General features: G+C 33.5%; 3 protein-coding genes across 4 annotated transcripts; 1 reads left to right on the forward strand and 2 right to left on the reverse strand.

Annotated features, from left to right (window-relative positions):
- Window positions 1–232: 232 nt before the first annotated feature.
- LOC101742076 (kelch-like protein 10) lies at window positions 233–6,644 on the reverse strand. The gene is made up of 7 exons (XM_004931538.5): window positions 5,732–6,644; window positions 5,473–5,654; window positions 4,667–4,878; window positions 4,051–4,199; window positions 2,832–3,018; window positions 2,110–2,232; window positions 233–945 (listed from the first exon to the last, which is right to left on the reverse strand). The coding sequence occupies exons 1-7, from the start codon at window positions 6,572–6,574 to the stop codon at window positions 755–757; spliced, it is 1,887 nt and encodes a 628-aa protein (XP_004931595.1). The 5' UTR covers window positions 6,575–6,644; the 3' UTR covers window positions 233–754.
- An 846-nt stretch (window positions 6,645–7,490) lies between these two features.
- Window positions 7,491–9,121, forward strand: RpL18 (ribosomal protein L18). The gene is made up of 4 exons (NM_001043752.1): window positions 7,491–7,511; window positions 7,639–7,725; window positions 7,853–8,114; window positions 8,894–9,121. The coding sequence occupies exons 1-4, from the start codon at window positions 7,509–7,511 to the stop codon at window positions 9,091–9,093; spliced, it is 552 nt and encodes a 183-aa protein (NP_001037217.1). The 5' UTR covers window positions 7,491–7,508; the 3' UTR covers window positions 9,094–9,121.
- A 586-nt stretch (window positions 9,122–9,707) lies between these two features.
- On the reverse strand, window positions 9,708–12,810 carry LOC101741932 (folliculin). 2 transcript variants are annotated; one of them, XM_004931537.5, is made up of 7 exons: window positions 12,423–12,810; window positions 12,011–12,196; window positions 11,213–11,348; window positions 10,852–11,105; window positions 10,280–10,457; window positions 10,069–10,171; window positions 9,708–9,968 (listed from the first exon to the last, which is right to left on the reverse strand). In XM_004931537.5, exons 1-7 carry the CDS (start codon window positions 12,687–12,689, stop codon window positions 9,833–9,835), a joined length of 1,260 nt encoding a protein of 419 aa, XP_004931594.2. In that variant the 5' UTR covers window positions 12,690–12,810; the 3' UTR covers window positions 9,708–9,832. The 2 variants fall into 2 exon arrangements, with proteins under 2 accessions (XP_004931594.2, XP_012550427.2); XM_012694973.4 differs by having other exon boundaries at window positions 10,322–10,457; window positions 12,423–12,800.
- Window positions 12,811–13,635: the final 825 nt, after the last annotated feature.

Below are 13,635 nucleotides of genomic sequence, written 5' to 3' on the forward strand. Positions count from 1 at the left end.
ATGAATTGCCTGGAGGTACCCAATGTTTACTGAAGGTCCACAGGCCACATAGAGTGAATGCTGTAACCACCTTAAGACTTGAGTTCGAAGTCTTTAATGGCTATCCCATCCTTGACACCACACACATTTATTGTAATTTCCATGCGGATTTCGATGATCACGCTTAATAAATGTTTTCTTGTTATAATACATAATATGTATACCTATATAAAATACTTTAATAATATAAATGTTTTTCTTTATTTCATATTTATATTTCTCGGTTTACAAAAATTTCATTTATCATGTTTTTACCATTTTAAAAACAAATAAAAAATATCACAGATTTCTCCTCACACTGCGCCGATCTGCTGCATGATTTTAACATTGTCAAGTATAAAAATAAGTTTCAAAAATAACCTTTAAATTTCAATTTTATCACAGAAAAACTATCTCACAAATTTACCGAACAATTAGATACATTTATTTTACAAAGACGCACGTATTCAAAACAAAAAAAAAGTATAAACGATTAGCATTTTCATAATAAAATAAGGATGCACCATGATTTAAGATTCGATAAAAGATTTACAGAAAGTCCTATATACAATTAAAATATCACAGATATTTGAAACAATCGCATAATTACAAAAAAGTCACTAATACAGTTGATGATTTTCATAATTAATCCAAAAATTATTGCATTTCGATTGCACCACTTCAACACCATCAAAGGTAAATTTTAAATTGTTGGTATTAAATGACTTCGTAATTGTTAGGATTGAGGAGCTTGATCAGCACCAGCGGCAGGCACAGCTTTCGCCAAATAAGAGAAGGAACGCGCGTTCGGTAAACCGGCAAGAACACAAGCACTGAGCGCTGAACGATTCAAGTTCATTGGAGCGGCGTCGTACCACTCTAGAGTATCTCCATCGTAGCATTCCACGAGAGGAATTGTTGTGGACCCTAGAAAAAATCAAACAGCCACTTAATGAAAAATTGAGAATTACAGATGCTATCAAAAAAAAAGGTCACCTAATGAAAGATTGAGAATTACAGAAATTATCAAAAAACAAAAGTCACATAATGAAAGATTGAGAATTACAGAAATTATCAAAAAAATAATCAAACAGCAACTTAATGAAACATTGAGAATTACAGAAGTCATCAAATTATAGCGCCAAAAGCACAAAGCCGGGTGTACTAGTGTAATAATTGCAGTTTTTTTTTATATCAATTAGTTAAAGAAATCTTATTCCAAAAAAGATCGTATAGATATTAAATTAAACAGACATTTTTTTATTTACAAATTGAAATAATGGAAATCAGACATTGCGTCTAGATATTTCTACATCTTCTTATTATCAATACTTTCCGTACTAATTATTTGTCAAGTAGGGAACATAACATGTATTACTGTGAATAAACTGTGAATACATAATTTAGTCGACGTGGCCTATAGGGTAAAACCTCTGATGCAATCGTATCTTGCGATGCACCAGTGTTCTAATCCGGCAAACGGGTACCAATTTTTCTAATGAAATAGGTAGGTACTTAACAAATGTTCACGATTGACTTCCACGCTGAAGGAATAACAACGTGTAATAAAAAAATAGAAATAAAACCCGCATAATTATAATTTGCGTAATTACTGGTGGTAGTGGTGGTGGTAGTACCTCTTATGAGTCCGCACGGGCAGGTTCTACCACCCTGCCTACTTCTGCCGGAAAGCAGTAATACGTTTCGGTTTGAAGGGTGGGGCAGCCGTTGTAACTATACTGGGACCTTAGAACTCATATCTCAAGGTGGGTGGCGGCATTTACGTTGTAGATGTCTATGGACTCCGGTAACCACTTAACACCAGATGGGCTGTGAGCTCGTCCACCAATCTATGCAATAAAAAAAGGTCGGTTTTTTAAATAGTCAAGGATAAAATTCTTTTTGCTAATATATTCCTCTGAAGTAAATAACCTGTTTCTGAATATTAAATATATTTGATGTAAGAATTACGAGTATAGCCTAGATATAAATCCTAAGAAAAAGACAAATAAACCTATTTCAGATAAAATATCTAGCCTTATGGTCCTATCGAAAGTTATGCGAATAGTTTCCTATAGTATCATTTCATACCATTAAATCCTCCGATGACAAAAATCATATCGTCCAACAGAACCGTGGCGAAATTACTTCTTGCACTAAACATTTCCGTTACTTCCTGCCATTCGCCGCCGCGTTGTGGATTAAATTTCTCACCTTTGTTAAATAATAATTTAAAAATTAAATCAACTCATAAACCCCACTAAGTCTATTATCTACGACAGCGGCTCTCAACCACCGTATCGCGACACATTGGTTGGTCGTAAGCTCCTGGCATGTGTCTCGCGATATTTACAAATATGATATTTTTGTCTAAGGTGATCTTGCGAATTTGCATCTCTGTGCTACTTACATAGTGTAAATATACAACTGTTTACTAGATATTAACTGTACAACTACGTTTAATAAATGTACCTACCTATACATACTTCACTTCACTTTGATGCTATCAAAATATTGCACTTATTTGAGGGTGTCGCAAATTTCTTAAGAATATGTTAGTGTTCTAACTGTGTAAAAAAGATTGAGAGCCGCTGGTCTGCGGCAAACAAGGGACGTAGTGTCATTTTAATCTGATTGTGTGTATGATTAGTATAAAATGACTCGTGGGACTAATAAATAAAATAAGTCTCACACCCGTGAAGATGTACTTCCAAAGAGTGACTAAAATCACCATAGCGCGATTTAAAATTAAATGTGGTATTAAGACTATATTTTGGAAATAATTGATATTATTGTAGGAAAACTAAAGTCACCAGTATTAAGACGACTGTATCCATTGAAGCCACCTAGCGCGAATAAGCATTCCCTGTAGGCGATGAGACTAACTCCCGAGCGAGGACTGAGCATCGACCTGATGAAACTCCATTGACGCGTCTCTGGGTCAAAGACTTCTGCAGAACTCAATACTTCTTGTCCATTAAAACCGCCCACTATATAAATCTGGATAATAAAAGTAATAAATCAGTGTGCTTAGTTTTTTTTTATTGCTTAGATGGGTGAACAAGCTTACGGCCCACCTGGTGTCAAGTGGTTAAGTGATAAATGCGCCACCCACCTTGAGATATAAGTTCTAAGGTCTCAGTATAGTTACAACGGCTGCCCCACCCTTCAAACCGAAACGCATTACTGCTTCACGGCAGAAATAGGCGGGGTGGTGGTACCTACCCGTGCGGACTCACAAGAGGTCCTACTACCAGTAAATGGAAGAGTGGAGTTGGAACGTTTGCCGCTAGGGGCGTTGTTCGAACTCTACACAAATTTGAGTGAACTTTTACGCTATCAAGAACGTTAAAAGCTCGCACTAAGCACACAGACACTAACGATTAAAAATCTAGAACAATTTCTTCTAAAGGGCTGTTAATTTTATTTATTTTATTTTTATTTTATACTTATTGTACACAAAAGAAAATACAATAAAAACAGATTTAAAGAATTCTAAATACTATGTACAAAGGCGAGCTTAACTCATTCATGAGTTTTCTTCCAGCAAACCATTATCAGAGAGAAATACGATGTATAAGAGGGGAATAGTGTACAATATAAGAGCTATTAAAGCATGATTTTTAACTAAGCATTAAAAAAATAATCTAACATTAAATGAAAAATACATATAAATAGAAATAATGTTAAGTTCAAATGTATTAATTAGTTACTTAAGCTATATCACTACAATAAAATAGGTAGGCGCATGGCGATTGTGAGGCTACTGGAATAACGGTCGAACTACTACTATTCAAATTAAAAGAAGTCAATAAAATTTATTTCCACTATTATAATCAACAATGCTAGATTAAAAGCTAATTTTGTGGGTTTTTTTGTATTAAATATTTATAATAAGTATGGTAGGTATATAATTACTAAGACTAGCTATCCCAGGATCCACCAAGAACTAGTAATATGACAACACATCTGAAATTAATTATCCGCTAGTCTATGCCACGAAATAATTTTTATATTTAGTAAAATATGCACCTTGCCACCTAGTGATGCCGCGCTAGCGTCTGAGCGCTGTTTATTCATTGGAGTGGTCATCTCCCATTGATTTCTGTCAGGATAGTACCGTTCTACTGAAGCCATACGAGTACGTCCATTATATCCTCCAAGTGCGTATATCATACCGTCTAATATAAATATTTAATAATTTAAGATTTAAATAGAAAACAACTTCGAATATAAAAAAGTAGGTATACAAAGACTGATAACTACTACCTTAACCTAACAGAAAAATATTAATTGCCTATGGTTTTATCAGTTGAAAACAGTGTGGCTTAAAAGTCTAGTTACCAAGGTATAAAATCTTTAAAGAATAAATCGAATCTCACGAGCGACCTCTCTAAATTAGACTACATTTTAATTAAGCAAAACCAATATTAGGGAAAATAATAAAGACGATTATCGATTATTTTTTGGATCGAGAATCACATATTCTAGCAGGGAACTGTTGCAATATACCGAATACCGCTGAGAATCAATGTACCTAAATTAAAATACTACACGAATGTTCATAGTTAAGTATTGTCAAATTTACAAAAATTGATAAAATTTCATAAAACTATCAATATCCCTATGATTTTAATCTAATACTGACCGTGCACGACAACGCTGACGTAGCATCTGGCTTGATACATACAGGCGCGTTCGTGCCACGTATTAGTGACAGGGTCGTAACAACGTACCGTATTAAAATGGTCACTACCATCAAAACCTCCGATCATATAAATCAGATTGTTCAGTGTGCAGAGGCCGTGATAAGCACGTGGAGTAAGGTCCATGTGAATTGAAAGAAACCAGCGGTCAGCTCTGAAATATATGAAGCTTTTATCATGCCTCCAAAAGCAGAACATCAAGCGAAATAATTTTCAGTTGCAGGTTAAATCATCTCCTACATCAATTATACGATTATTTAATTTATTTTATTTATGCTTTGGCGAGGCTCTATTAATAAAAGCTCAGAATAGCTCTCTGAGTCTACATTTTGTTCCACACTACGCAGGCTTTCGAACTTGACGAAACTCTTAGAGCAATGTTAAAACCGAACATGCACGGGCAGAAAATATGCGCCCGCATCCAAGTAGCAAATACAGAAAAGATTCAAGTACAAATATTCACAGGATCTATGACGGCAACATGCTTGACCTACAAAACAACATACTCGCGTTTGTGCGAATTTTTATGTATGTCTTTATTCGACCAGTACCTAATAAGTTTTAATAGTTGAAACGACAAAGGTTTGAATGGCTTTCAATAAAAATAGTTGGGTTTACTCTTTAAAACAGCTAATGAACGATATCATTGTCGATTAGTTGCTTATAGTTGTTTGCTGGCAAATAACTCAATAATTATATTATATATCTAGAGTAAGTATTGCAAGCATAAATTAAATACTGAATCAACCTTGTATCGTATGTTTCAACAAAGCTCGTAGGACTACCAGCACTCCATCCTCCAACAGCAAAAAGTATTTCAAAAGGAATTCTAGGTCGCGCCAGTGGATCGTTTAAATCTGCTTCCATACCAGGTCTTGAATCTAGTAATGTTAAAAACACCACTGCTGGGTATAACGCTTCTTGGCATTTCTGTAATAATTTTTTAAATTAACTATTATACATTTATTAATCATCTCTAAGCTCAAAATAGAGAAATATATATTTACCACATCATCAACCACTGGCTGCCATTGTAATATTTTTGATTTGAAATATTTAAAACTTATGTGACCAAATCTAACGCATGAAAGCAATGACGGAATGTACTTTCTCCTGTTTTCTAAGTCATGTTCGACCCAAGTCTTTAAAGCTTGAAAAACAATTTCTTCATTTTTAACGTTCAGTTCGTCATCTCGTAAAATGTCTTCCAATTCTTCGAAAGTAAGCGATTTAAATTCATTACATTCCTTTAGTATCTTATTAAAGTGCTGTCTTATAAACATTTTCCCCTTCTTTTCTAATTCACCGCAAAAATAATATCGAGCAAATTTAAATATTCCTAGGCAATTATGAGGTTTTAATTCTTGCAGTAAGTACTGGCAACAAAGTTGGATAACTCCCACAACATCGAATTTGTCTGCGTATGGCAGAAGATACTCAACATTCTCTGCTGTAACCTTACAAGTTCCAGTATAAGCGTAATCCAGTATTAGATTCATATAGAAACTAGGAACATCTACAAATATTTTAGTTTCCTCAGGTTCACCTTTGTTTAAAGAGTTTATAAATATAGCTTTAAAATATGGGCTAACTGCTGATAGTATGGCGCGATGAACACCTATTGCTTTCAAATCCCTACACATTATCGTTCCATCACAGAGCTGACCGTTTTGTCGTAGTTCATTCCAAATTGCTGGGAATTCTACCACAGAATAATTTTCAGGAAGACACGCACATTTTCTTTGTCTCGTGATAATTTTCTTTTTGTTTAAACGTGATCTCGCAATTGAAGGCGTACGTACAGAATTTTTGGCTTTTGTTAATTTTTTATGTTTCGTATTAAATTCCATCCCTTTTGAAAAAACGGCGGTCGAAACTAAATTGTCCTGTTGACATAACTAAAGTCTTTCCTCACTTGTTTCATAACCGCGAGAGTGACATTAAAAAGATCTTTATGAGGAGAATGACATATTGGATTCTGTTTTAAACTTAAAAGATCCCCGCATCTTTAAATATATACATATATGTAAATAATAATAAGAAATTATGAGAAAACAATCTTGATGATAACTTTAACGTAAATAAATCTTTTTTATTTTTTGGTCAGGAGGAAACCGCCTGACTTCCACCTACGTGTTAGGAATGGTAAGCGGAGCTTGTCGCAGTTGAACTGACTGCTCTCACTGAAACCTCCCCGTTGCTCAAAAACTTGCGTCGGAGCCCTGAAACTCATTTATTCAATGCTCTTGACACTTTGAGTTCGAAGTCTGCCCTTTTTATCCTTACCTAATCACTAGTAGCCTGAGACTCTATTCCAACTACGTGTGAACGGTAGGTGAACTCACGAGCTTAACCTGTTTGGATTTATTAACACTAACCCCAATACGAGGAGTCTTTCGCAGAATCTACGACAGTATCGGAATCGCGACCCATTGAGAAGAACTGGTGAAAAACTCAGTGAGTATATCTATTGGTTAGATCGAAGTCGTCGTCGTCATCTATAAGATCGACGAGGACAGTCACCAGTACGTGAGGAAAAATCGCAGAATAATTGCAATGATTAAATTTAAGTTCAATAAAACCTCCAAAATTACAAATTTAAACATGAAGAAACACTATTAAATAAACAAAATAAAATAATTCAACAACTTCGCTCCTGCCAGAGTGTAAGATTGCCACACCAAATATTTTATTGGTAACACCAACATAAACTGTCAAACATTTTGATGTATCTAGGATACTCTGTTCTATTGTCTATAGTCTCTTTTTCTTCTGGTTGTCAAGATGGTGAGTTTTGCCAAACGAATAAATAAATAAATCTTTAAAAATCCAAGTGAAAATACAGTGATGTGAAAGTTCAAAGTGATTTTAATTACGAAACTGTGATAATTATGTGTTCTTATGAATATTTCAGGGTATTGACATCAATCATAAACACGACAGGAAAGTTCGGCGCACCGAAGTTAAATCTCAAGATATTTACTTGAGGTTACTTGTAAAGGTACTTACGATTAAATGTTTCATTATAACTAGCGATGTTACTTAAAATTTTATTTGTTATTATACGCACATAGTTTGTCTGCGAAAATTGTTGTAGACCTACGATAACCTCAACTATTTGTCCACAGCTTTACAGATACTTGGCCAGACGTACAAATGCCAAATTCAATCAGATCGTTCTACGCCGGCTCTTTATGAGCCGTATCAACCGGCCACCAATCTCTGTGTCTCGTTTGGCGCGCCACATGAAGAAGCCAACTCGTGAGGGTTTGATTGCCGTGGTAGTGGGGACAGTCACAAATGACGTGAGACTGTACAAGATACCGAAGATGACGGTGGCTGCTCTTCATGTTACCGAAAAAGCTCGTGCACGCATTTTGGCTGCTGGAGGTGAGATGTTTGTTTTTTCTGCCAATAAGGTTATAAATCATAGAAATAACAGAAATAAAATCGTTCAGGAATCTCCGAAAAAATAAATTAACGTCCAGAATTTACTATATAAGGCAATACAAGTTTATTAGATTCTGAGAAAAACAGTTGAACTTATCCATGTTATAAATCTCATGCTCAAAACTAACAATTTTAGCTCACTATTATTATATTGTGTTCAATGTATATTTAGAGACTCCCATTTACTATCTATTATTGTTAAGTCCATAAAATAACTCTTCTGATACTTTAAAAGGAGTAAATAATAACAAGTCTGTTGGATGTGAAAAGATCATTTAATAATTTTATATAAGATAATTATATTGTAAATTGATAATTAACTTTGATAATTAATTTGAAAAAGAGATTTGTTATAGATCAACACTATAATTTTATTTTATGAGCACCAGTGAAGCCAATTGTAAGAAAAAAAATATTTTCTTAATGCTTCTACACTACTACTAACAAACTATTTCTAATTTAAATTATTACAGAGATACTATTACAGAGTTTATTCTGATCAGTAAAAAAAGAAATTTGCCAGATTGGTTTATCAATTGTTGATGGTCCATCAAACATATGGCAATTTATATTTTTATGTAAATAAATATTAATTTTAATCTTTGCAACGTAAGTTAGGCCATGTCAATTTTTTTAAAACATCTTTCAAAGATGTTATGATGTTTCTGTTTGATTGTGTATCTGTAATGAAAATTGATTTCAATTTTCTGTATTTACAGGAGAAATTCTTACTTTTGATCAGCTGGCTCTTCGTGCTCCGACTGGCAAGAAGACAGTACTGGTACAAGGTCAGCGAAATGCTCGTGAGGCAGTGCGTCACTTTGGCCCTGCTCCAGGAGCACCGCGCTCTCACACTAAACCCTATGTTCGCACCAAGGGACATGAAAAAGCAAGGCCCAGTCGTCGTGCTAATGTCTAATTTTTAATATAAGGACTACACACCCTAATTACTTGGTATTATTTTATAATTGAATAGTCCCAACAACACTAACAAATATTTCGCCTTTTATATGTACTAATTGATCTAGTGTTGTCTTTATAGTAGATAATAATTAATTACCTTTGATAGGCAGACAATGTAAATGATATCAACTTGATGTGGGTGATTGCCAATTCTCTATATAATAAGCAATATTTATCAGCTAAATTGTTGACACTACTATTGTTTAACTCATTGAACACTATGACGGATACCATGTGGCCACAGTAAAGGCCGCACCAATATATCAAGTGTCCATAAATCATAGACGTGAATATTCCGAATATTGACCAAAAATAACGTGACTTACGGAAACAATGAATACCAATTAGTAGAGATTTCAGGACCAATGGACTAGACTCATTGGCAGTCACAGGGTTTACGTTATGACCCACTGGCCTAAACACATTTTCTATTCTTATTATGTTTGGCATTCATCATATTAAAGTTTTGACATCTCTTACAAAGGACAGCTTAGTTTGGAAATAACTAAACTGATATGATATTTTTTATCACTGAAATAATTAATTTCGTAAAGATGAAAAACTACAACAGTAGGTAATAGTAAACATTTTTATTATTAAGTGAACATTCAGCTTTGTATAACACCTTAAAAATAAATACAAAAATAAGTTAATTATTTCAGAAAATATTAGTTAAATAACTACACATCGGCATTTTATTTACAGAATGCATCCATCCAATATTTAAGTAATGTTTCATCATACTGAGCTACACCGAGTGTTTGTTTCAATTTAACAGAATCTGTTTTGTTGTCTGATGATTTCATGGTTGATTTTACAGCTTGTGCTATTCTGGAAGTAACAAAGACAAAAAAACAAATAGAAAAATTCTATTCAAAACCCATATTTTAGTTTTTTGTATCAAACCAATGGACTGAGTTTTTCAATTTACCCTTGCCATTGTAAAACCAATGATAAGACATGTTGGCGAAGAACTGCTTCATTAAAATGTTCATTTTTTATTGCAATTTCAATTTTTTTCATCAGCGTTGGACCTGGAATAATTCATGTCATAATAAATCATATCATGTATAGCTTTTATCATTATATAACCCTTTAGTTATTCGTGAGTACTGAGTTAATTTCAATAGTAATAAACTCACAATTAACAGGTAAAGTTTGCATCCATTTGGAAATAAAATTACCATGTTCTATTTCAGATATAATACAAGGGTCTGTATTCGGTTTTTTATGTTTGGCTGATGAATCAAATTCTGGTAGTAAACTCCTGAAACTTATTAATATTTCTTCTGGATCCCTGAAATTGGTTTGCATTTGTATCTGAAACAAATAAAAAAAATATATATTGAATAAATGCCACCAATGAATTGAATTGAGAAGTTTGGTATATGTTAAAAAAAGATTAGCTTTAGAATCTATATACCTTTTAACTGCTGTAGATTGGCAGACCAAATTATAGACCATGTAATAGTGTGTACCCATTTGTTTGGTTACTTGCATAAATGGCACTACTTGAGACATGTTATTGTTTTGGTAATATTAGTTAATTATAAACTATTCCATGCTCTAAACAGGTTTAAAAAAGAACAGCAACAAAAAAACAGCAGTACAGATTCTACAGAATAATGTTAAACTAATACTAAATACCAGCTTGTTCGTTTATATTGTGAATATTAATAATGTGATTAATATAATAAAAAGTTCAAAAACTCACATTCACTCCGGTCAATGTACAGAATAACATTACTCTGAACACATTATTTGATAACATAGACTCCAAAACTCTCATAGGGATGTACTTTGCTTTACTTTCAATAACACTTGAGTTTGACTCCAGAATTGGGATAATGGGACTTATCTTTTTTAATAAATCTTGACTGGTATATAGATTTTCAGAAAACACACGTGCCCCTGCCTTTAGTATCCATGAAAAATGTGAGTGCAACAGTTTGAATATTTCTTTGTTTCCTGAAAACATTGATTACTGAGATGCGTGTAGTAAGCAGTGCAGGTTTTGTTTTGATAACAGATTTTACAAAATGTTTGTTTTAGAAAAAAAACTGAATAGTACCTACCTGTCAACTGAACAAGTGACCTTGACTGACCAAAATCATTTCTCCCTGTTCTTAACCTCAATGCCCTCTGTGAGCAAATTTTTTGTTCCTCATCAAAAACTGCAACAGCCAATTTTTGTAACTCTGCAGCTATGTTCTGAAAATATTATTGCAACAATGAAATAAGTGCACATTCATGGATCAAGCAGATAATCCATTCAAAGCAGTTGAGTTTTTTTTGGAATGGATTTTTTTTAAGAGTGTATGCAGTAAATGGTATCTTTTGCAGTCATTTTTGAGACTTCCTGATCACCTAGGAAAAAATGGTCTATGAATTTAGCTTGCTACGTTAATATCGCCATTAATGCACCTTGAAAAATGAGTTCTAAGTCCCAGTTTTTAATGTACAACAGCTGATTCACCCTTTAATTTGAAATGCATTACAGCTTTACAGCAGAAATAGGCACGATGTTAGTACCTGTCAATGTAGGCCCACAAAACGCCCTACCAGTAATAAAGCAATAAAAAAAAGAAAAAAAACTGCAAGTCTGCTTTTTGTATGGTGATATTCCTTCACTGCAGAAGTCATTCATGAACTTTTGTAAATTAGGTTTTTTATTTTTAAATGGGTATCTGTCAGTGGTATTTGAATACCAAGAGTCACATCATGAAGGACCGATCACATGGTAAAGATATTAAAAAATTGATTGTTTATTGTTAAAATAATAGATGTAATCAATTTTTCTTAGAATAATAAGAATTTAATATAACTTTCTTCTTTAGTGATTCACAAATATGTAGCACTTACAATAAACCTACTTTCATGTGTTCAGAGAGCATTGGAGTAATGTTCAAGAGCAACATCTTGTCTTTCATAAGCACCAGTATAGAGAACCATCGCTTGAGGCCTCTTGCTCGTGTATCGCACAGCTGGAATGTGAAGCTTAGCACATGACCTTGTGCTTCACTAAAATATACTATGCCACCATCCTTGCTCCAGTTTACCTAGTTATATAAATTTCATTAGATATCAATATTATAATAATAAAGAAATGGACGAGACCAATTAAAGTAAGATTGTATTACATTGTTAAGAAATTTATTTATGTACAAATATAGGTGATTATATTGTAATATATGATTCTGATACTAAGAGATAAGTTATTGAAAACGGTCGAAATATTTCTGCAGTAACAATTTAATGTAGGTAAATCCTATGAAATATACTTACTTCACAGGTAATACTTCGAATAGCAGCTTGTCTCAGAAATGACGTAACGTCGGCACTGGGTACAGATTCTCTGCTACAATATATGGTGCCATCGTCGTCTGTAGATTTTAAAACAGTTTCAGGACCTAACGAGGCACAGCCTGTACACTGAACACTTGCTTTGGAAGGTTCCGTAATGTGTTCGTCATTATCAGTTGTAAACGTGCAAAATAAAGATCGCGGTCCGTGTGCTTCACAGAAATGACAAAGGGTAAGGATAGCATTCATAATATTTATGGTAACTACAGCATTTATAATAATATCATGTACATATTGGATTAATTACGTTAAATTATAGAAGAGTTGTTGACATTTTTTTGACGGCAGGTGACATACAGCATTTTTTTTTACTTAAAATATTTTACGGTCTGATAGCGAGACTTTTAAGCCAAGTCTTATTTTTTCTCGTATTCTGTTATTTGAAAAGTTATTTACAGCAAAATGAGGTTAAGTGGATTCATTTGAGTCTTCAATAAATTGGGATGAAAGTTTTCCTTTTCTATGTATTATAAAAATAAAGTACAAATAGTAGTTTTTGATTTTATAACCTTAGCGATGACAACAATCGCGTCGTAAGGAACCTATTGCCGTCTGAAAGAAAGAAGAAAACATTGAATAAAATTAAAAAGAATTAAACAAATTTTAAACAATTAATGAGCTAACATTTTTACGACTAAGCTTGAACGTTAATTTAACAAATCCACGACACTTGGCTCAGGCGCTCCCAGCATAATATTCTTGCCTATTTCTGCCGTGAAGCAGTAATGCATTTCGGTTTGAAGGGTGGAGCAGCCGTTGTACTGTTACAACTAAGACCTTAGAACTCTTGTCTCAAGGTGAGTAGAAGCATCTACGTTGCTCCGGTAAGCTCGTCTACCCATCTAAGTAATAAAAAAAGCATAGATATTATATTATAAAATATAAAGATCTTATACAAGGAACTGGTATTTTGGCAAAATTTTATACGATTTATATTACATACTAGTTGGCTCGGCAGACTTCGTAGTACCTTAATCGATAAATAAAATACCTAAACTTTTGTATTAAATAAACTTAAAACAAACAAAAGGAATCCGTCCAACAGGGGACACATCAAAGGAAAACAAAATTGTCATTTAAATTTAATTTCGAGAATTTTCATATTTATCTACATTTTAAACCTTCTCTGGACTTG

The sequence above is a fragment of the Bombyx mori genome, chromosome 11 (assembly GCF_030269925.1).
Source record: "Bombyx mori chromosome 11, ASM3026992v2".
Taxonomy (NCBI): domain Eukaryota; kingdom Metazoa; phylum Arthropoda; class Insecta; order Lepidoptera; family Bombycidae; genus Bombyx; species Bombyx mori.